This window comes from Cryptomeria japonica, chromosome 5, assembly GCF_030272615.1.
Source record: "Cryptomeria japonica chromosome 5, Sugi_1.0, whole genome shotgun sequence".
Lineage (NCBI taxonomy): Eukaryota > Viridiplantae > Streptophyta > Pinopsida > Cupressales > Cupressaceae > Cryptomeria > Cryptomeria japonica.
In genome coordinates, this window is record NC_081409.1 from 184,225,898 (window position 1) to 184,251,299 (window position 25,402).

Here is a 25,402-nt window from a genome sequence, read left to right on the forward strand (position 1 = left end):
CTCTTCACCTCATCATCTATCCATCTCTTTCTACCCATATATTTCTTCCCCTCTCTACCTCTTTATATATCACTTCATATCTCTATCTTTATCTTTCTTTGTCCCCCTCTCTCTTTGTATATTTATCTCTTCCATCTCTATATATCCATGTCTCCTCTTTCTCTCTTTATCTCTCCCTCTCCTCTTTAAATCACTTTCTTTCTCCATCTCCATCTTGATCCCCTATCTCTAACTCCTTACCCCTCTCTCACTCTTCCCACCTCACTCATTCTCCCCTCCTCTCTTGCTCCCCTTTCTTTATCCCTATCTTCCCCTCTCTCCTATTAGTAATGGATCCTAGTTATCTTCCTAATTCAAAGCTTTTGGTTCACTCGTGTTTGGATCCTTGTAAGTTGATGCATAATTCATGTGAAGTTATCACTTGTCCATTAAGACCTTTGTTGCACAAACAAAATCATTTACTAAATGGCCTACCAATTGACCTTATGTACTACACAAATGTATAGAAAAAAGTAGAATAACTATTTCCTCATAGGCCTTCCACATCTCTTCGGCGTACCCATTACACACCAAGGTGTGATTGCTAAATATTAATACAAAAGAAAAAAAATAATAATAAAGGAACCAATCTTTGGTTTTACGAAAAACTAGTGTTGATTTTTTAAGAAACATTGTTGTTGGTGCAGATGAAAAATAATTAAAGATGGAAATAGTGTTTCACTAAAAAATAAATATAAATATTAAAAAATCTTATTTATGATCTTTAAAAAATTAATCGTAAAGAATGATCGCGATTGTTCTTATTATCTTGCTTCTCTTCCCCACCACGCTCTCAATTTACATAATTAGTTTGTCATGTTCACACAAAGAACGTCTTATATGTAATAATTTTCATCAAATATTAATATCTAATAAATCATTTGTTATAAATCTTTCCAATCATTTTCATATATATAAATTATATATAATAAAACTCCATAACTCATTCAATTTTACATAACTAATATTTTAACAATACATCAAATTACATAATAATTTATTCAAATTCACTCATATAATTTAAAATAATTTACTAAGTAATAATTTACAATTACTTAGCTCTCATAAGTCTTAACCATAAACAAATCTACTAAATATTTATTGTTATAATTTGTATGGTGACCTATATATATTTAACTTCTACGTTGTGTACACATTCCCATTTTTCATATACGACAATGAGACAAACGTGCCTTGTTCATTTGTCTCATTAAAACTGAAAATGATATAATAATTAGATAACACTGAAGGGCATTTTTTAAGGCAATAACCACTGCAAAAATATAATAATTAGATTAACACTTTTTTAAGGCCATAACTACGGCAAAAATCAACTGTTTGACAGGCATGGGTGCCAGTCAAATTTAAAACTCAGAAATTGTGTATATCATTCTTTTATCACTACAATTAGTTACTGAAGTCTAATTCCAGGGTGGGTGTATATGGATCTTGTTCAGATGTTTCAAAGTAAAATCTGGAGCATATGTTACTTATAGTTTTCTACAGTCCTCCTGTTAATATAAACAATGAAATTTTTTCAACATATCAGAAAAAAGAAAAAGGAAAATCTGCTCAAAGTAGTGAAAGATGATACCGTCTACCTGGGCAATTTGTTTTGACTTACAGGCGAGTAAGTATAACTACCAGAAATCCTCAACGAACCATCACCATACTCAACAGACTGGTGCGTGAGGGGCAAAGGCCTGTCTGGAATTTCAGGAATCTCAATATCCCCTACCAACATCTTCAGAACCTCAACAATGGTAGGCCTGAAAGCCACCATAACATGCGCACACATAATTCCCACAAGAACAAATCTTTCCATGATACTTGCAGGCCCAGATTCCCTTATCCCCTGGTCCACAACTTCAATTGTTCTGCCCGCTTTCACAAGATTCCATGCCCAGTCCGTCACCAGATAATCAGAAAACCTCTCCACAGAAGTATCCAGAGCTTTTCTGCCGCTCATTATCTCCAACACAACAACACCAAAGCTATAAACATCACTCTTTTCCGTCAACTGCCCGTAAAGCGCATACTCAGGAGCCAGGTAGCCATGGGTTCCAGCCACACGTGTGGTCATATGGGATTCCCCTTCGACGCTCATTCTGGCCAGTCCAAAATCAGACACATAAGCATTCAAATCGGCATCCAGCAGAATATTTGTGGCTTTAATGTCTCTGTGAAAAATTGCAGGCTGAACGCCATAGTGCAAATAAGCCAAACCATTGGCCACCCCGAGCACAATACTCTTCCGCTGCGGCCATGTCAGCGGTACTTTACAGTTTCTTCCAAATACGTGGTCGTCCAAGCTGCCATTCGGCATGAAATCGTAGATCAGAAACCTCTGGTGCCCTTCCACGTCATCGCTGGCTACACAGCAACCTCTCAGAACCACCAGATTTCTGTGCCTTATGTTGTTGATAATCTCCACCTCGTTCAAGAAATCAGCGTCCCCTTCTGGAGAACAGTTCTTTATTCTCTTGACGGCTATGATCTGACCGTCTGAAACGGTTCCCTTGTACACAGTGCCAAATCCGCCCTGGCCAATGAGATTTCTCCGGCTGAAATTCTCCGTCGCGGCCCGAATTTCATCAATTTTGAACCAGATTGCCCCTGTGTTGGGCCTCACGGTGGTCTGTAACAGGCTCCGGTTGCGCATTATGAACCGCCTGTGCACTGCCTCTCGATTTCTCTTCTCCCGGAGAAAATAAACCGCTAAACCCGCACAAACCCCCAGGAAAATCGCAGCAGAGGTGATTGTCGAACAGATCAAAACCAGGTGCCCGCGGTTACTCGAACCCTGGACTTTTAATGTCAAGCCAAAGGTGCAGGCGGCCGTATTGTCGTTCTTCGGGCCGTAGTCATTTACCAGGCCTGCCGCATAAATAACGGCGAAATAGAAGCATTGGAGACTCGTCCCAGCCGTGACATTTTTATCGATCCCTAATATTTTGTTCACCACGATCTGTGCGCTCTCTTTGCAGGCATCGCATGAGGCCAAACTGGTCAAATCCCCTTTGCAGGCCGTGTCGATGGAAGTCGTTCCGAGAAGATCAAGCCAGTCCTTTTTAGTCTGTATTCCGCTGCAAAGATTGGGGCTGGATACAAACATGGAGGTGTCGTTTAGGCACTGTGTGACCAAGGCAGGGGAAACAGATGCTGAAGCGACTTGGCTCTGGAATGAATTTACACAGGCGTTTGCTGAGGCGTAGTCGGGGAATTCGAAATTTGATGAGTCTTTGAGATACTGAGCTAACCCTACTCCGAATAAACTTAGCAGCGTCTGGCAGCAATCGCCGTCGCCCGCTTCCACAGATTCGCAGGAGGATTTGTCCCATAATATTTGACTCACATAATTGAAATCCGTCGGGCAGGAGGCGGAATTTGCCTTCACAACTATGAAAAGTAGCAGCAACACTGGCCAAATTAGCTTGTGCATCTTTGCAATTGTCTTTTTACTCACTGCAACCAAACCCTGAAAGTAAAGATTGGTGGGCGGATGCCTGGTCTAAAGGTAAGAAAAGGAAAAGGGCAAGACTTCAGAAGTAATTATGATCAGTTCCATTGTCTTTCTTCTCTCTGTAATTAAACCCTGAAAGTAAAGCTTGGGATGCCTTGTCTAGAGGTAAGAACGGGAAAATAGAAAGACTTTAGAAGTAAATATGAATTCCATTGTCTTTCTACTCTCTGCAATCAAACCCTGAAAGTAAAGCTTGGAGGGCGGATTCCTGTCTAAAGGTAAGAAGGTAAGAATGGAAAAATAGAAAGACTTGAGAAGTAATTATGAATTCGACTTTCTACTCTCTAATCAAACCCTGAAAGTAAAGCTTGGAGGCTGGATTCCTGATTTCAAGTAAGAATGGGAAAATAAGAAGATTTTAAACTAATTATAATATTCTTCTGTATAAATTCCGGGCAGCATTTGGGATAACTAGGTAGCGGCTGTAAACTCCTCATCATGGTCAAAGATGCCCTTCGACCAGTACTTAAGAGACGGCCGATCAGGTAACATTTTCAAATTTTCCTTTGTAATTACTCCGAAGGCGTTCTCTCCATGAAAAAGACATTGGAATTCTCTGATCAGCGGCTGAAAAGAAATATGAAAGATCAGAAGACCACGAAAATGAAACTCAGACCTCACAATCATCATCAATATACAGATATTTCAAATCTTTTTTTTCAACGGTGGGGAAGTAGTGAAGAGTAAGTAGCTTTGAAGATGATGATGGAGAGCATTACGCAACTCTCCAAAAGATCGTATTAATTCCATTCAAAGATACTTCCGCACATACCTACCCACCAATCTCCTTACTGGTTAGAATAAGAATTTAGCAAAACTACATTGGCGTGAATTGACAAAATTGGGAATAAGGAAGCGAGATTGAAAGCCGACAGCAGACCGATCGACCGTGACAGTGATTGTTCGTAGCTTAAGAATTTCGATTCCGTTAAAGAGACACTACAGAGGACTGCGTCACAGGCTCTGGGAAAAAAATGTTGTTTGCCGTCTTGTTCTGTGAGTTGAGTAAATCTTCACTGTGTTGGCAATGGACACTTCATGGGCTTCACTTTCTTCAGTTCTTTTTTTGAACCTACAAAATTGCAGATCATTTTCTGGTTCTCTTTGCAGTTTCTTATTGTGACTAGCGCATGCGAGAGTATTTTTCTTTATGCTCACAATGGTGAGCTTCATTACTGATCCATATCAACCTGCACTTCTCACTTACCAAAGATTTGCATATATATGTTGTGTATGTCTACTTGTTGAGTATCTTAATTTTGCATTTCTCAAAATTTTATGTAAAAATTGTAAATCACTTTTTTTATTTACGAGTTATTTTGCAAGTCTATTCTTTATAGCTAAGATTTTAAGGTCATGTCAACATGCATTTTGTTAGGGTGTCCAAAAAGAACCAAAAAAAGTGAGATCAATAGTTATGCACTAGCTCATGTTTTATTGGTGCATTGATGTGGCATTACATAATTTGATGCCTTTTACAACTTACTTGGCAAGTCCATTGCTTATTGCTAAGGTTTTAGGGCCACGCCAACATGTTTTTTGTTGGGGTGTCCAAGAAAGCTCGGAAAAAAAGAGAGACCAATATTTGTACACTAACTAATGTGTTATGGGTGCATTGATGTGGCATCACATGATTTGATACTTTTTAGATCTAAGGAATACATTTCATTCAATTACGGTAGTCATCATCAACAACAACTTTAAAATCATGACCATTGATGCAATATTGTTAAAAATCTTGAACATTAAATCAACAATTGCTATAAAAATTATTGGAACGTGTTCAAGTATTAGGTCATTTTCCCTGCACATGTTATCTTCAATCATTCAAGCTTAGAGTCATAAGGTTGGTTCATTCAAGGGGTTGACCTAGAAGAAATTGATTCTTGTGATCAAATAATCTTCCCAAAGTTGTTTGTGTTTGTAAAGATGACCTTGACAACTTCAAACATATATAGATGGTGAAGCTGAGTAGATTTACTATTGCACCATCATGCTAGTTCAAATCTACACACCATTGATCAAATACATACATAAATTTAGATTTGTAATACGAAACAAGTCCACATAACATATAAAATTGAGTTGTTAGATTTGAAAAACAACCTAATTTAAATTTCGCCATTATATTTTTTACACATAAAAAAATATGTTTCTTAATTCTCATTAAAATATTATGATGAAAGCAACATATAACTTTTATTAACCATCAATATCAACTCAATACTTTAAACATAATTTCTAATTACAACTTTAAAAAATAAATTATTATGTCGAGAGGCATCTACAAAGACATCAAAATGTCCATAAACAATGATCCATTTTTGAAACAATTTGACATGCAAATGATTGGTAAATGCATGAAATATGCCACATTTCAACTTTTGTGGAGGCGAAAAATCCTATGATGCTCTGTATTCGTCACTTTAAACCGATGTAATTGCTAGTTTGAATAATTTCTTAAGTCATTAAAAAACAGTAAATTTTCAAAAATTCAAAAATATAATTTTATATTTTTTTGAATTGGCATTTTGATTTTTGTAAATTGGCATTATCATATATTATTTATTTAATTCTTTTCCTTTTCTACTTTTCAACACGATAATATGTTGACTGTTATTCTGATATGGTTTTTTTAACTATTTTCTTAGTAATTCCGTTTTTAAAAGCGTTCTACTCTGAAGTTGATAAATAATATTCAATGCTTATCTCTTTCCATAATTCCCACTGGCCAGATTGGATAATATTTTGTTTTTGCTTCTAAGTTGTACATTTTATTTTATCGTTTTCTACTTGCAACGAAAGGAAACACACGTGATTTACTTAAATCAAATATAGTGGCCAAGCTTCTCCTAAATTTATCAACTAATCAACTAAACCAACATTGAAGCGCTGATTTTATTTTTTATTCCACGGGAACGAATAACTAGAAAAAAATATCCATTACATTGATTTCTGAATTATTTTATTAAGTATATAATAAAACAGCCTGTTATTATGCTAAAATTATGCGGATGGCAAAAAGCAGCAACAAATATAATTTTTATACCTTGAAAAACCATGTCTACCATCATGTGGACCACTCAATATATATTCTATCAAATTATCAAATTAATTTGATAGAATATATATTGAGTGGTCCACATGAAGGTAGACATGGTTTTTCAAGGTATAAAAATAAAAATTCTTTTCATTTATGACATGAAGGTTAAGGCCAACATTAGAGGATTATTTATTAAGGTTTGAAGATTATTTGGCGTTAAATTTGTCCTCTTACCTTTGTCTGAAGATTGCATAGATAAAACCATGATAAAACTGTGATCATACAAAGTGCAAATTGACTTATCTGCAAATTTATAATCTACTCACACCCGGATATTAGAGGATAATATGGGGCAACAAATTATGATTATAGTATAATAAATATAAAAAACAATGAAGTTTTCACCATGATCAAATTTAATTAGTTTGTTATTTTATTCGTAAAATCATTAGTTAATATTGTGTCTTGTCATTTATCATAGGTTTTTTTAATTCATCCATTTTCATATGTGTAAGCGTTTTCATAATGTACCAAATTATGTAATGATTTATTAAGAATTAATTATGCATTTTCATATTTTATGAGTATTGGCTCACATGAGTCCATCACATATGATCATGAGTAAACCAATTAACATTCATTGCATTTAGGTGATGCTCACAAGAATAATTAATGAAAAATCCTAGGAGGTTATCCATCCTCACATGAGTCCATCACATATTTTTGTAGTGTCGTGTATAATGTAAATTCAATGTTTTATGTACACTACTATTTTTTTTTTAATATTTGTCTCTGTAAAACTGAAAAATGATATCTTAGGTTATGTTGTCCATCCATAGTTATCGTTTCAAACAATTTATGGATCTTGATATGTCATTCCAGAACACAAACTATAGCATATGTTACAAATTGTTATTATAAAAAATGAGGTATAATAGTTATTGTAAAGATGCCCTTGACAACTTTAAATTTATAGATGGTGAAGCTGAGTAGATATACTATTGCAACATCATGTTAGTTCAAATCTACACAACATTGATCAAATACATATATAAATTTAGATCTATACTATGAAGTCCACATGACATTTAAAATTGAATTGTTAGATTTTAAAAACAATCCAATTTAAATTTCTTACACATGAAAAATGTGATTCTCAATTCTCATTAAAATATTATGATGAAAGCACCATATAACTTTTATGAACCATCAATATCAACTCAATATTTTTATTATAATTTCTAATTACAACTTTAAAAAATAAATTAATTGATTGTATTATTTATATAGCCTAATCGTAATTAAACTATTTGTTTAAAACTCTAAAATAGTACATTTTACAATTAGACTGAAAATCCTATGATGCTTTGTATTCGTCACTTTAAGCAGGTGTAACCGCTGGAGTTTAAATAATTTCTTAGTCATTAAAGTATATTAAAGTTTCAAATAAATATTCCAAAATATAATTTTTTATTTTTGTGAATTAGCATTGTCATATATTATTTTATTTATTTAATTCTTTTTCTTTTCTACTTTTCAACACAATAATATTTTGACTATTTTCATAAAAGTGCAATCTGATATGGTTTTTTAACTGTTCTTAGTAATTTGGTTTTTAAAAGCATTCTAGTCTGAAGTTGATAAATAAAATTCAATGCTTAAATCTTTCCATAATTCCCACTGGCCGGATTGGATAATATTTTGTTTGTTTCAAGATTTCATTTTATCGTCTTCTACTTGTTATGAAAGGAAACACACGTGACTTACTTAAGTCAAATATGGTGGCCTAGCTTCTCTTTAAAATATCAACTAAACCAACATTGAAGCGTTGACTTATTTTTTTATTCCACGAGGACGAATAACTTGAAAAAATATCTATACCATGAATTATTTTATTATTTATATAATAAAACAGCCTGTTATTATGCTAAAATTATGTGGCAAAAAGCAACAACTAATTAATTTCAGATTCTGAAATCCGCCTTTACAATTAATTTGTTAGAATATATATTTACTGGTCCACATGATGTTTTTGCAAGGTATAAAAATAATTTTTTTTTCCATTTATGACATGAATTTTAAGGCAATATTAGCGGATTGTTTATTAAGGTTTGAAGATTCTTGCTGTTAAATTTGTCTCTTACCTTTGTCCGAAGATTGCATAGATAAAACCATGATAAAAGTGTGATCATACAACATGCGAATTGACTTGTCGACGAATTTATAATCTACTTACAGCAGATAGTCAAGGCTAAATGTGTTGTGTGTAATATTTTCTTTTTACTTTAGGATATTAGAGGATAATGGGGCAAGAGATTTGCGTCCAAAATGAAAAATAAACAAGTTGTAATGGTGGCGATGATAAAATTGACTAATAGTATGATTAAAGTATATAATAATATAAAAAATTAATGAAGTTTTTATCATTATTAAATTTAATTAGTTTGTTATTTTATTCATAAAATCTTTAGTTAATATTGCGTCTTGTTATTTATCATAGAGTTCTTTAATTCACCTAATTTCATATATGTAAGTGTTTTCATAGTGTATCAAATTATGTGATGATTTATTATGAATTAACTATACATTTTCGTATTTTATGAGTATTGGCTCACATGAGCCCATCACATATGATTGTGAGTAAAACAATTAACATTCATTGCACTTAGGTGATCACAAGAATGAGTAATGAAAAATCCTAGGAGGTACTTCTGCTCAAACACATTTAATCATGAAGTTTCCTCCACAATCAAGTCCGTCTAATTTGCTCTCTTGTTTGCAATACCTTTCACAACCTTATGAACTGTGTCTTATTGAACTCCCTAACTCATTCAAAACATATAATAAACCATTCATGATAAAATCCCTTAACTCCTTTATTTTTATAGACACAATCCATACAGAATAACTCCATACATTAAAACATTTTCAAATATATAAACTACATTTTATACTAACTTCTGGATTTGAACATATAGATTTTTGTTGCCAAGATTTCAGATCAGAATCTATGATCCATCACCTTTATTTTATTTTGCTATATGCCTTGTGTCTCCATGATAGATCATAGAATTTGATCCGAAATGTTGGCAACCAAAATCTACATAGTCTATTTCTGATTTTAATATACAGATCATTATAAACTGTGGAAACTTCATAAATCTAAATCTAAATTATAGATTACAGACAGACTCTTACTATAATAATATACACTGACATCCAATTTTATGATTATATATATTGAATGTAGTTTCCAAGAACCCACCCTAACCCACAAATAACCCACAATGTTTTAATTTTTATAATGTCCTGTATAATATAACTTCCATGTTTTATATACACTGCCATTTTGTTTTTTAATATTTTTCTCTGTAAAACTAAAAATGATACAATCACGTAAGACAGGAGAGCACTTTTTAAATAAAAAGCCAAAACCGATACAGAATCACTGCTAAACAGACATGGGTGTCAGTCAAATTTAATCAAATGAAAATCTCAGGTTATGTTGTTCATCATTTTCATCGTTTCAAACAATTTATGAGTCTTGTTCAGGATATGTCATTCCAGAATACAAGCTGCAGCACATGTTACAAATTGTTATTCTAAAAAATGAGGTGTGGTTGTCATTTACAGTGGACCCACAGAAGGGCGCCATGAAAATCTCGCCCTTCCATGGAAAATCTGTTCCAACTGAAAAAGAAGCTGAAACCGTCGTCTATTGGTGAGCACTATAATCAACAGAAATCCTAAACGAACTATCCCCATACTCAACAGACTGATGCGTGAGGGGCAAAGGCCTGTCTAGAATTTCAGGAATCTCAATATCCCCTTCCAATATCTTAAGAACCTCAACAATGGTAGGCCTGAAAGCCACCATAACATGCGCACACATAATTCCCACAAGAACAAATCTTTCCATGATACTTGCAGGCCCAGATTCCCTCATCTCCTGGTCCACAACTTTAATTGCTTTGCCCGCTTTCACAAGATTCCACGCCCAGTCTGTCACGAGATAATCAGAAGCATTCTCCACAGAAGTATCCAGAGCCCTTCTGCCGCTCATTATCTCCAACAGAACAACCCCGAAGCTATAAACATCACTCTTTTCCGTCAACTGCCCGTAAAGCGCATACTCAGGAGCCAGGTAGCCATGGGTGCCCGCCACACGTGTGGTCAGATGTGATTCCCCTTCGACGCTCAGTCTCGCCAGTCCAAAATCAGACACATAAGCATTCAAATCAGCATCCAGCAGAATATTGGTGGCCTTAATGTCTCTGTGAAAAATTGCAGGCTGAACGCCATAGTGCAAATAAGCCAAACCCTTGGCCGTCCCGAGCACAATATTCTTCCTCTGCGGCCATGTCAGCGGTGCCTTGGAATCTCTCCCAAATACATGGTCATCTAAGCTGCCATTCGGCATGAAATCGTAGATCAGAAACCTCTGGTGCCCTACCACGTCATCACTGGCTACACAGCAACCTCTCAAAACCACCAGATTTCTGTGCTTTATATTGTTGATAATCTCCACTTCATTTGCGAAATCCGCGTCTCCTTCAGCAGAGCAGTTTTGAATTCTCTTCACGGCAATGATCTGACCGTCGGGAAGGGTTCCCTTATACACAGTGCCGAATCCGCCCTGGCCGATGAGGTTTCTCCGGCTGAAATTATCCGTGGCGGCCTTAATTTCATCAATTTTGAACCAGATTGCTCCCGTATTGGGCCTCACGGTGGCCTTTAAAAGGGTCCGGTTGCGCCTTATAAACCGCCTGTGCACAGCCTCCCTGTTCCTCTTCTCCCGGAGAAAATAGACCGCCAAACCCCCGCAAATTCCAAGAAAAACCCCAGCGGAACCTACGGCCGTATAGATCAAAACCAGGCGCCCATGGTTACTCGAACCCGCGACCTGTAACGGCAAGCCAAAGGTGCAAGAGGCCGTGGTCTCATTCTTCGGCCCGTACTCATTCACCAAACCCGAGGCATAAACAACGGCGAAATAGAAGCATTTGAGACTCGTCTGTGCCGTTACATTTTTACTAAACCCTACCAGAGTACTCACGACTTTCTGCGCGCTCTCCTTGCAGAGATTACAGGAGGACAATTTGAGCAGATCCCCTTTGCAGGCCGTGTCGATTGAAGTCGTTCCGAGAAGATCAAGCCAGTTCTTTTTAGTCTGTATGCCGCTGCAAAGATTAGGGCTGGAAACAAACAAGGAAGTGTCATTTAAGCACTGCGAGACCAAGGCAGGGGAAACGGATGCTGAAGCAACTTGGCTCTGGAATGAATTTACACAGGCATTTGCTGAGGAGTAGTCGGGGAATTCGAAATTTGATGAATCTTTGAGATACTGAGCTAACCCTACACCGAATAAACTTAGCAGCGTCTGGCAGCAATTGTCCTTCACTGGATCCGCAGATTGACAGGAGGATTTGTCCCATTTCATTTGAGTGACATAATTGAAATCCGTCGGGCAGGAGGCGCCATTTGCCTGAACAAATATAAAGAGTTGCAGCAACACCGGCCAGATTAGCTTGTACATCTCTACAATTATCTTTCTGTTCTCTGCAACCTGCAAACCCTAAAAGGAAATCTTTAAGAACAGATGGCTGAACGGGAAAATTTAAAGGCTTCAGAAGTAACTGTAAATTCCGTTCTTCTGTTGTAAATTAGCTAGTGGCTGGCTGATCAGCACCGCAGTCATTGTCAAAGATGTCGTTCTTCTATTGTTTAAGAATGCCGACAGATCACGTTTTGTTTTTGTTTTTTTTATCCATACGTACATATCTTAATTAAATGTCTATTATATTTCTTTTCTATAAATTAATAGAGAATATATTATTTATCAAAACAAGCATCTCTAAATGCAATAACATATGAAACTTTCCAATCATAAGGAAATCATCATCCTCTTGATTTATCTCACTAAATTAACGCATGTTTAATTGTATTATTATGTTTAATTATATAAATTTTAATTATTTAAATATACGAGTAGATATGTAGATCTAATTTATTGTCATTATCTGACTAATTTTTTATATTTAATTAAATTCAATTCTAATAAATCAATTAATTACTCAATTCTTATATTCTTATTAATTAAATAATATTTTGTTATTTAATTTATAAAATCAGTATTCATCACTATTCACCTACACTCATTTCCTTACCTAGACCATTTAATCGTTTTTTTTTCTTGTAGTCTACCTTAGGTAAGTAAATCCAATCATGTATTTATCTAAGTTCCCTATTTAATCCCTATTTTTCCACCTTTCATTAAGTGAACTAATTGACTTAATCCCTCAATTCCAACTAGCACAACCTAATTCTAGCCAACACACATCTAATTTCAATCCTCCATCTAATCTTGATACTTCATCTAAACCTAAACCATTTACAATCTCTTAGCAAAGAAACCATATAAAATCCATATACCAAAGTTAGGATTCATGTCACCCAACTCAAAGAAAATAGGCTTTTCTCCATCCCACACCTATCCTTCCTCTTCTAAATCCTAAACATCGAAACCATCCAACCCATTTGTAATGTTGTAAATTGTATGTCTTAAAATTTCACATTGCATAAGTCTTCAGTTTAGATTAATAAAAGACAATTACCCAATATGATCCTTAATCTAATTAAAATGTTCTTATTTGATATACGCATCTCATTTCTCGATTGTTAAGTTTAATATCCCCCACACAAATGCACCATGAGTAGACCTTCGCGCAATGCTTTAGTGTCCTATGAGAATCTACAACTGTGCTAACTATTGGAACATCACACTCCCCGCATTTTGGTAATGTAACACCTTTATCAGCCTGCACCGACATCAAAATGAATTTGGGCTTCCTATAGACAATTTGAACTCTCATTTTTTCCTTTAACAATTCATCTTTTGGGCTCTCTTCGACACAACAACTTTTCTATCACACCATTCTCACCATTTTTCTCTACAATACTCTCATTCTTCTCTCACACAACAACATATCAAAACTCTAGTTATTACATTGAAGATATTGATAGAAGCTTTGGAAATTGTTGGTTCTTCCTTGTGGCATTTGCACAGAAGCAACTGTGTCACTGCAAGCAAATTATCTTCCTTTGTTGAAGGAGTGGTAACTAGTACCTTTGAAGCTCTCTTAACATATTGTATTATCTTTACTCAATAGCATATATTTTTGCATTTCCATTCCTCTATGTCTTTTTTCTATCAATTTGTCTTGGTTGTCTACGGAGGTGGAAACACCAAAGTAGGGGTTTGACTATGATAAGCCCCTATATGATCAATCACAACATTTTCTCTTTTGTAGATTATGTGTTCAGGTTATAGAGGGAGATAGCTTCATGGAAATCCTTGCAACTTTCTAGCCTTCTTTAGTGATTTCTTGCCTTCTCCCTTTTCATTTTGTCATTTGATTTAATATAACAAAGTACTATTGGTATTTGTTACTTTGTTGCATTATGGCATTTCAAACCTCAACACCTATGTAGGTTGTACTATCGCCTTCCCACAAACAATTATACTTTTTATTCGTACAAGACAACAATGTGTCGTGCAGACATCCACATGTCGTGCTAACGTCTTGAACAGATAACTAGTTGAATTGTCCAGAAAACCTATATTTCATGTGCTATCTATTTTTGAGGTTTTCATATTTTAATTTTGTTCCATATTCACTATATAAACAAAAACACACAACATTTCCTTAATTTCGTAATTAATAGGATAGACTTGAACATTGTGATTACCTTTAATTCTATTTTAGTGTATTGTATGGACATGAGCTCTTAAGGGATTCTTAACTTTTGTAGTAGTTCACTTTTTCCACTCTAAATACATTTTGGTGAACCCAACGTGAACACTTCCTTTGGAAAAAAACATGTTCAACATCAAGAAAATCTATCAACAAAAAAAATTCACAAATTTCCTTCTCTTTTTTCCCAAGGTTTGTTGGGTCATGCATTGTGATAGTCTTTTATCAACTTCACAACCCAGCCTACTACTTTTGGGAATGTAGTTAAAAGGAGTTTGTGAACCTTGGACATGTCTAAAACTTCACATCCTCATAGTCCTCCTAGACCACGACCAATATTCTCAAACAATCCCAACTCTCCTAACGATGTTCCTATGCTTCCAAATTCTATACCAAATTCTCCCACTAGATCTCCTCTTGCTATAGATCATAAGGTTGCACTCATGGTTCCTTTTGAATAGATCCAGTCTTTGGAGGAGAATTTGAGGGACTTCCAAGACTTCCTTAAAAGAGACGCTCTTTATACTCAAGCGACCCCTTTTGTTGAGAATTTGAGAAACTCATTTCATATCACAAGGGCCTTGAGCTTCTATGCACACTACAACATATAGTCAAGAAGCATGTGCCTTCATGTGCATTAGTTGTGTCTCAACCTCCAAACACTCACTTAGACATCATTGGTAGTCAATTGTGTTGTTTTTTTCCAACTGGTCTCCCTAAAATGTTGTAAAGGCTAGCCACTACTTATTCTCAAGGATTTTTTGGTCAATTGCCAACAAACAAGATTTAACCCTAAGGCTAATACCTTTTGCACTTTCAAATCTATAAGACCAAGGGAGGTAACCCTAATACAACACCTTTCAATCATATCACTTGAGATGGTATTATTTTATCATTAATATCCTCTTTGATTTAACCAAGAATCTATGATGTAATCCATGTTTTGACTAGGATCTTGGATTATCAACTTTTCACAATGAGAAAATATTGAAACCGTAACTAAACTACAAACATAAAACAAATTTGTTGTTTTTTAATTTTAAAATTTCAACTTTGATCTTAATTATGATTCATTTTAGACTAATGTCATACTAGAGAAATAGAGTAAAAAAAAACTCTAGAAATCCACACTTGCTTAGCAAATAAACCCTAAAACCCTTAGGCTAATGAAATCAATTCATTACATCAATCTCCGCATTACAAATTTTATTATAGTTCTTCTTAAGATCCTTGATACCACATTCAAAATCCCTATATCTAGATCAAAGCAATTTAATCATTCCCTTAGAAAGAAGCATAAAGATCAAGGCATACACCATGATAACTCATAGAGATGAAATTTGAGAAACTTGTTCATTACATCCCAAATGTTTTTAACATAAAGCAATGGAGACAACTACACAAAATAGATTTAAAACATCATTGTATTATTGGCTTTGGAATTTTTGTTACAATTACAAAATACCAGATTTTATCTTTCTTCTATATACTCCTAGTTATGACACAATACAAAACTAGTCTCCAAATTTTAGAGGCTAAAGAAAAAAGGTACCATGGCTATGATCTCCCTTTTATAAGAACAAGAGAGTGAACAAGATTGAAGCCAATTGTACAGGTGTCATATTTTCATTTGACGATTATTCTTACAAATTATCCTAAAAGATAGGATACTAGAAATTGGCACAAAAATATAATAGAAAGATAGAAGAAGAGAAAAATCAGTTGTTGCAGGGCTAAGTGAATTTGACTTGCTCATTTTACAAAAATGACAAGTTTGTTACAAAGCCAAAAATGTTGGAATGTTGATTACTATAGTGAGATTCTCAAAATTTGGTCATCTACAAGATTGATGCTTTTTATTGAAATCCTTTGACCATTGATACAACACACATACCGTTTAGTCTTCATCAGATCTTGTCTCCCAAGCTCCAAATGTTATATTGACAGCCCATTAATACTCTATAATTTTGATAATATTTTCATTGAATCTACATACTTTGGATCCAAAATTGCTCTTGAATCCTTTTGGTAACTTTCACAAATTACTTCAAAGTTATGCATCTCATCAAGCAAATTTTATTTGATTGAGTTATATTTAACTTGCCATCTTTATATACTAGAGTAATAACCTTTGAAGCTATAGATTTCAATTCTAATTTTCATTGATCAAGTGGTTTTTATTTTCCTTGTTCATCCTTAATACTTTGGAAGCACCTTGGGGTAAGTGCACAAAGATGGTGGTCAGAAAAGTGGACACACCAAAAAAAAAAAATGAAAAACACCAAAACACGCACGGGATATTTCAAATTTAAAGAACCCCGTACGCGTTTAGGCTCGTTTTGCCGAGCCTAACCAAAGCTAAACCACGTGCGCGATTTAAAACATACTAACAGCGTACGCAGTTCAAAGAATACTAACCACGCGGTTTAAAGCATACTAACCGCATACGCGGTTTAAAAACTAAAACCGCGTACGCGGTTCTATCTAGCAATAAAATGCAATTCACTTACATTCCATTAGGTTTTTTAGTAGGATATATACATAAAATATAACATTTAAGTATAAGTGACATTTCTCTGTCTTTTATCTTTCTTATACTTTAAGTTATATTTTATGTATATATTGTCAAGATGTTTGAGAGTGGTTCCAGATCTCTAAGAGTTATAATGCAAATTCTAGTTTTTTGAGTATTCTTATAAATTTTAGACAGTCAAATTTCAGTAATCAGCATGCTCATATCAGCATTATGTCTCTCATCTCTTCCCTACATTCCCGCTCTCTCTTCCTTAACCCCTACCTTTTTGTCTCTTAGGCATCTCCCTCACCCTCTTTCTCTCTTTCAAATATCCCTCTCTTTCTCCCCCTCTCTCAAATATCTCTATCTCTCACTCTCTCCCCATCTCTTAAGTGTCTCTCTCTCTCATTCTCTCCCTCTCCCTCCCCCTCCCTTTCTCTTCCTTTGTCAAGTATTTCTTTCCCTCTAACTCTCTTTATCTCTCCCCCTCTCGCTCCATTTCTCTTTCTCTCAAGTCTCTCTCCTTCTCTCTATCACATCTCTAGCTATCAACCTCTCTCTCTCTCTCTCTCTCTCTCTCTCTCTCTCTCTCTCTCTCTCTCTCTCTCTCTCTCTCTCTCTCTCTCTCTCTCTCTCTCCTCTCTCTCTCTCTCTCACATTCTTTCTATCTTAAGTCTCTCTCCCTATCTGCCTCTATCTCTCTATCTCACTCTCCTCCTCTGTCAAGTGTATCTCTTTCCCACTCTCTCCCTATCTCCCCACCTCCCTTTCTATTTTTCACTTAACTCTCTCTCTCTCTCTCTCTCTCTCTCTCTCTCACATTCTTTATCTCTGAAGTCTCTCCCTCTCCCTCTCATCCTCATTCTCTCTATCTCACTCTCTCCTTCTCTCAGGTGTGTCTCTCTCATTCTCTCCCTCTCCCCTCTCCCTCCCTCTCTCCCTTTCTCATTACCTCTCTTTCTCACTCTCTCCCTCTCTCCCTCTCTTTGCACCTCTCTCTCTCTAGTCTCTTGTAATATCCTTCCACCCCTTCCTCCCTCTCACTCAGACTCTCAATCTCTCACCCTCTCTTTCTCTCTCTCACCTTTCCTCCCTTCACCTCTTAGGTCTCTCTTTCTCTCCCAATCCCTCTATCCACCTCTTAGATCTCTCTCTCTCTCTCTCTCTCTCTCTCTCTCTCTCTCTCTCTCTCTCTCTCTCTCTCTCTCTCTCTCTCTCTCTCTCTCTCTCTCTCTCTCTCTCTCTCTCTCTCTCTCTCTCTCATTTCTTGTCTCTCCCTCTCAGTCTCTATCTCGGTCTCCTCCTCTATTAGGTGTATCTCTCTCCCATTGCCTCCCTCTCCTCCCCCTCTCTCCCTCTCTAGGGTCAAAAGGTATTCTCTGGGGTCATATGGTATCCTAGGGATCCATGCATGTGTCCTAAGAGGTCATAGGACACCATATGACCCATAATGACACATAAGAGGTCATATGGAGTCCTAAGGGGTCATAAGACACCATATGACCCCTTAGCACACCATACGACCCATAATGACACCAAATGGTATCCTAAGGGGTCATAAAATACTATATGACCTCTTAGGACACCATACAACCGATAATGACACCATATGGAGTCTTAAGGGGTCAAATAGTGTCCTAAGGGGTTGTAGGAGACCTTATGACCCCTTAGGACACCATATGACCCCTAATGACACCATATGGTGTCCTAAGTGGTCATAAGGTGTCCTAGGGGTCATACGACACCATAAGACACATAACGATACCATATGGTGTCCAATGGGTCATTGGACACCATATGACCCTTAGAACACAATACGACCCCTAACAACATCTAAGGGGTCATAGGACACTATATGATCCCTTAGAATACCATAGGACCTATAATGATGCCAAATAGTGTCCTAAGGGGTCATAGAACACCATATGACCCTTTTGGGCACCATATGGTGGTGTTATGGGTCGTATGGTATCTTGAGGGGTCATATGGCATCCTATGACCCCTTAGGGCACCATATGACCTCTTAGGAAACAATATGACCTATAATGACACCTAAGGGATCATATGGTGTCCTAGGAGGTCATAGAATATCATATGACCTTTTAGGACACCATACGGCCCATAATGACACCATATGGAGTCCTAAGGGATCATATGGTGTCCTAAGGGATCATAGAACACCATATGACCCGTTAGGACACCATATGACCCATAACGACATGTAAGAGGTCATATAGAGTCCTAAGGGGTTATAAGACACCATATGACCCCTTAGCACACCATACAACCCATAATGACATCAAATGGTGTCCTAAGGGGTCATAAAACACTATATGACCTCTTAGGACACCATATGGAGTCCTAAGGGGTCAAATAGTGTCCTAAGGGGTCATAGGAGACCATATGACCCCTTAGGACACCATATGACCCCTAATGACACCATATGGTGTCCTAAGTGGTCATAAGGTGTCCTAGGGGTCATATGACAACAAAAGACACATAATGATACCATATGGTGTCCTAATGGCTCATAGGACACCATATGACCCTTAGAACACAATACGACCCCTAACAACATCTAAGGCCCGTCATATGGTATCCTAAGGGGTCATAGGACACTATATAATCCCTTAGCACACCATAGGACCTATAATGACATGTAAGAGATCATATGGTATCCTAAGGGGTCATAGAATACCATATGACCCTTTAGGACACCATATGACCCATAACGACACCATATGGAGTCCTAAGGGGTCATATGGTGTTCTATGATTTTAGAACACCATATGACCCATAATGACACCTAAGGGTCATAATACACCATATGACCCCTTAGTACACCATATGACACATAAATATTATCCAACCAATACATCCACACAATCCAAAGAAACCAATACGTTCATTTTCTTCAAACGTTCTACTTTATATCCTATCTTCTTTTTAAAAAAAAAGAAAACCGACCACCTTGTCAATCTTCTTATCACCTTATATATATGCAAACAAAAAGAAGATACATTGGAGGGAGGGGAAGAGAGAGAGAGAGAGAGAGAGAGAGAGAGAGAGAGAGAGAGAGAGAGAGAGATGGGGTATGGAGGAAGGGAGAAGGGGAGAGAGAGGGAGGGAGTGAGAGAGAGAGGGGGAGAGGGAGAGAGTGGGGGAGAGAGGAAGAGGGAGGGAGAGAGAGCGAAAGAGAGAGAGGGAGAGAGAGAGAGAGAGAGAGAGAGAGAGAGAGAGAGAGAGAGAGAGAGAGAGAGAGAGAGAGAGAAAGAGAGAGAGAGAGAAAGAGAGGCACCTTGTACGTGCTTGAGAGTGGGAGAGAGGGAGACAATACACATAGATACACACATATGTGTGTATATATATACTTAATATATTATATATTATTATATACATACATATATATATATATAAATATTATATATTATTATATACATATATATAAATATTATATATTATATATTTTTATATTATATATAATTTATATATTATATATATACACATATTATATACAATATCATACTATACACACTCCCAAAATTTAAACATTAAAAGCGCGTACGCGCTTTTTATAGTTAAAATAGCGTGTACGCACTTTTTATAGTGAAAAACGCACTTCTTACACCATAAGTACCCCATACATGCTTTTTATACCATAGGTACCCCATACGCGCTTTTGACTATTTAGGCTTGGAAATAGGCCTGGATGACAAAGCTACGGTTTGGAAGTTTGATTTCCCTCCATTTCCCTCCTTTTTGACGTGTTTTATTTTATCAACTTGGTTTCTCGACTTTGTCATCATCAGGTTTACACTTCATCAAGTGGGTATTTCTAAAATTGCCACCATATTTTCACCCATCTTCTGAGCTTTCTAACCATACAATTTTTTTAAAATTTGAACAACAATAACATATTATTATTGAATTTCTTTTACCAGTGTCTCCACAGTTCTCACAGACATATGTGCACCATTGTTTTTAATAACTTTTGATATACTTATCCAAATTTTAAAAAATTTATATATTATTGTAGTGCACTTGATTCTTTACAATTTAAAAAAAATAAAATTGTATTTTCGACTTTTTTAGTGCAACTTATGCTTTGCGCACGAACAGGTACCTAATTTTCAGGATGTGCTCGATTGGAAAAATCATAAAAAACAAAATACTCAACAAAAAATTACAAAAAAATACACATCTTCTAATGCTCACTCTTAACTATCTTTCTGCCAAAGGATTTGTCAACATAATAAATCTAACTATGACTTTTTTGATGCGCACGTCAGACACTATGTTATGTTTTTTTGAAAAAATCAAGGACTATTTTTCATGCGCAAAGGATTTGACCCCCTTAATCTTATCCAATTTTGAAAAAGTTTATTAGTTTGGAAACTAGATTCAGAGTACTACAATATTTGTCGTTTGATTATCTTCATATCGTGAGTGGATGACTTTCAAATTTTGCCTCCAAGTTTAGGTTCACCTGATTTCAGAAGAAAAAAAGTGTCCACTTATACCCCCCTTTTTTACCACCATCTTTGTGCACTTACCCCTTGGATTCCATTTAATCAATAATATTCAATTTTTGTTCAAGCTACTTATCAAGTTTCATCATGTATGAAACCATCTTTTCAATCAATAGAAAATTCTCAAACACAATCTGAAGTTTAGGCGGCTTGTCGTCATCAAATATGGCCTTCTTTATCATGTCTCTCAAAGCTTGACTCTTGGGAAGCCACCTTTGTCTAATTGGATTCAAATTCTCTATATCTTGCTCATACTTGATCTCTATACCTACAAGCTCATAGTATCCTTTATATGCCTCATCAATTTTCAAATTGATTTTAGTTAACCTATGGTCAACTAAACCAATGACAATCTTGCTTGTAGCCTACATTTTAGATTTCTCTCCTTCTCTAATTCATCTTTCAAATCATTTATTTCATTTAACAACACATCTCTATCAAATGTGAACTCTAGGGATGAAGTAGAAGGTGCTAATATAACAAGAACTAGAGCACTCTTCAAAATATCAATTTGTGCTTCCAATTCATTATTTTTTACCACCCGTTGCATATACTTTTCCTTCAAGGCTTCATGGTTTGCATATGTCTTGCTAAACATACCGATGTTTAAAACCAAATCTATAGTTTTTGGTGTTGGAGTATCTGATACTCTCTTGTTTAGAGCACTTCCTTTTAGATCCTCAAGATTTTGCACTGTCTAATTTATCAGTATTTGGTGCTAAGGCCTACATTGCAAAAATTTCATATTTAGGGTTAATATTGATTTTAAAAAATGATTTTCAACCTCTTCCTTTGAATAATATACTTATTTTTTTCTATTTTCTTATTATGTTGAAAAGCAAAGAAATACAAATGTCTCAATGTGATAGCAAGAGAATCACAACTTATTTCACCATCTTCCTTCCCTCATCTAGTGTAATATTATCAACTCTAAAATAAAATTCATTCAAGATATCTATTCCAATCTTGTTCCACTCTGAGGGCAAAGCTTTATTTATCTCTTCAACTACTCTCTTCCAATATTCATCTCTCCTTCTTGATAGAGAAAAATCTCTAAACTCCTTTGACTTTACAAAATTTTCATCATCAAGAAATTGGTTAAATCCTAATGCTCTGATATTGAACTAGTATAATCTTCTGCAATTTTTAAATTCTCTAAAGTCTTTCCATGTGGCATTGTAGGAACTATCATTCTTGATGTGGAACAGGGTGCAAAAGAAGGAGATGAGGGAGGATAAAAAACAATAGGATATGATGGGGGGTCACATATATCAAATTCAACCACTTGAGCCTCTTCTTCTAGATCAATAATCTAAACCCCTTTTCTTTTGTCTTCCTTAGCAACATCTAATTTTAACTTCTTTGCAGGTGGCTCCTCTTCTTTTATTTCTTGTTCACCAACAACCTTAGGTAGCTTATCCTTCTTGACAACTTGTCTTTTAAGAAAGGCTTTTGCACTCCCTAGTAGCTTCTCAATTCTCACAAAAGAAGGAAAATTTTCCAAATTTTTCTTATTATTTATTTGGTGCTCATTGCCATATTCCATATTTTTCTTCTCCTATAAAACTCTTTTATGGTAGCACAATTTGTGATTACATATTCTTCATATAATATAACATGAGAAAATCCAATTCTATCCTTCAAAAAAATTATGTGTAGCATGAAACCTTCTCTAGAGATCAAAATATCTTTCTCTTTCATATATCATGTCCTATATGCTTGCAATATAGAGTAAATTTTGTCAAGACCATCATTATTTACAGTAGTCAAATCTACAATTTTGATTGAAGTTGGGAACAATGACCCAATCATATGATTCCTAAAGTTTATTTCATCAGCCTTATTCAATTGCCATATTATCTCCAAGTAAACAATCCTCCTTGGCGCACACATTGGAAGTACATGAGGCTGCACAAATGTACCATAAATTCTTATATCAGTAGTGTTTTTATGGAGATAAATGAATCTCATTAATTATTTGAAATCCCAAGATCCTTCCTCCATTCAACTGGTCTAAGAAAATCCATCACTTCCTTAGGAATTCATACCTCAAGTTCACCAAAATAACTCAAAACTTTTTACACAAAGTATTACTCAAAAATGATAGTCAACATTCTCACTATTCTTGTCCCAAATAGATGTCCAACATTGGACTGGGAGCATATTTTCACTATCATCCTTCATTCTAATTCACAACTTGTCATCCCACAACCCCTTCACTCTCCACCAAAATAAATGACAAAGTAGGGAATACCATTTGAACTCAAACCTCTTGATGTTTGCCTTTGCTATCATCAGACTTTCATGCATTATTTTTGCTAAGAATGTTCCATTTAGTCAATTTATATATTTAATATCAACAACCATAACATAAGAGGAATTGGCATCCAAAGCGTAGCATCATGTCCCAAGATTTGACACAAGGTGTAGTAAGTTCTCACAAAATAATCTTCAAAGGTGCCCAAAGAAAATGACTCTTTTTTTAAGCTTTGAGATTGGAATAATTGACCTCTTAGGAATCTTGATCTTGAACTTAGGTATTACTACACTTCTATATGGATAAATGTGTTTCTTGTAGTACCCCTCAAATTTCTTGAGTTTTATTGGCTTTGATTTTACTTTATTCAAATCAAAAACCTTAGAAATTGCTAATTTTGACAAATTTATCATTTTCTCGGCCGGTAGGTGTTAGTACACAAGTCTCTTTCGAACATCATACCTTTCTACTATAGACCTAATAAAATCAGCATCCACAAACACATTTAGTAGTGTTAGCTTATCCATATCTAGAATCCATGCATTTGTCATTGGGAATTCGACTTTCCTCTTATGGTACTAGTGTTCAAATAAACTTCATATGATCTCTGGTAACTTAGCATCTCTAAACCTGACCAAATCATCTTGAAGCCTATCCTTTAGCCCCTCAAGACCACTCATTGGAAAATCTACTCTTTTACCTCCCAATTATCATAACAAATTTTCATCTAATCTTTGGGAAAATCTAGAAGTAGATGTCTTCTTACTCATTTTTACCTTTTTTTGTAAACTAGGGTTTTGAATTCTATATTGTATGGTTTTTGTTCAACTAACCAAAAATTCAATTACTCTCAATCTTCACTACAAACTTATTGTAGTGGTGAAAAATAAAGGTGTCTACCATTAGATGTATGAAAACCACTAATTTTTGCTTGAGTTGACCATTACATTCAAAAGAGGGAGAATCCACTAGATCAGTCCAAAATCAAAAAAGATTAAGGCAAAATATTGATTGGATTGATTTGGGAGTTTCCTCTTTTGTGAGTTGAAATGCCAAATTAGGGTAAAGTGTTAAAAAATGAAAGTAAAACTGAGAAAACGGTGGGCTATAGGCACAGGATTTTCGCACACATCTAGATCTAAGAAGAATATGCAAATTTGTATCTGATCCTTGAAAAAGCTCCAAAAATGTCAAGATTGATGTGCCCGTCACCCTGGTCCTCCTACTTTTTCACACACTAAAGAGGGTTGATTTGTCTCTGCAAATAATGCCTATTCTGAAGAGTACAACTCCATACTTGTTTCCTGCACATAGAAAGAAAAGGAAATAGGTTGGGAATAGGAGCTTGCCTTAGGTCAAACCCCAGTTTTGGAATTAACCATGAAATTGAGATAAAGATAATTGAAATTGATGTAATGGAAGATTCTCCTTTTGAGGGAGATGTTGAATAATGACTAAAAATCAAGTGATATACCTCCTTGTAAAGTATTTTGTTTGTCTCCACGTGGAATTAGGGTTTGATGAAGTCTTCAACAAAATAGGATGTAGATGTTTTCTCCAATGCTTGAATCTTGACTTTATTGTTGCTCCTAAGCTTGAAGGAAGACTGATTAATGCTCAATTGCTCTTGAATTCTTGAATGCTTGATCTCATGTGATTGTCAGATGCTTGATAGATGTCTTAGTTGTTCAAATGGGAGGGGAAAACCTCCTTTTATACTTGTCAGTTAGACAAATTGCTAA

General features: G+C 35.5%; 2 protein-coding genes across 3 annotated transcripts; both read right to left on the reverse strand.

The window, feature by feature from the left end:
* Positions 1-1,313: 1,313 nt before the first annotated feature.
* On the reverse strand, positions 1,314-4,280 carry LOC131060900 (probable receptor-like protein kinase At1g11050). Of its 2 annotated transcripts, none has more exons than XM_057994338.2 (2): positions 1,664-4,280; positions 1,314-1,550 (listed from the first exon to the last, which is right to left on the reverse strand). In XM_057994338.2, the coding sequence occupies exons 1-2, from the start codon at positions 3,479-3,481 to the stop codon at positions 1,530-1,532; spliced, it is 1,839 nt and encodes a 612-aa protein (XP_057850321.1). In that variant the 5' UTR covers positions 3,482-4,280; the 3' UTR covers positions 1,314-1,529. The 2 variants fall into 2 exon arrangements, with proteins under 2 accessions (XP_057850321.1, XP_057850320.1); XM_057994337.2 differs by having other exon boundaries at positions 1,641-4,280.
* Positions 4,281-10,047: 5,767 nt separating this feature from the next.
* LOC131060899 (probable receptor-like protein kinase At1g11050) lies at positions 10,048-12,305 on the reverse strand. Its single transcript, XM_057994336.2, has one exon. The coding sequence runs from the start codon at positions 12,139-12,141 to the stop codon at positions 10,321-10,323; it is 1,821 nt and encodes a 606-aa protein (XP_057850319.1). The 5' UTR covers positions 12,142-12,305; the 3' UTR covers positions 10,048-10,320.
* Positions 12,306-25,402: the final 13,097 nt, after the last annotated feature.

Bases quoted from the DNA above. Each gene is read 5' to 3' on its own strand.
- LOC131060900 (XM_057994337.2), bottom strand. From the start codon at position 3,481: ATGCACAAGCTAATTTGGCCAGTGTTGCTGCTACTTTTCATAGTTGTG. The intron at 1,551-1,640 runs GTAGACGGTATC...TTATATTAACAG, and splicing joins AGTCAAAACAAATTGCCCAG to GAGGACTGTAGAAAACTATA.
- LOC131060899 (XM_057994336.2), bottom strand. From the start codon at position 12,141: ATGTACAAGCTAATCTGGCCGGTGTTGCTGCAACTCTTTATATTTGTT.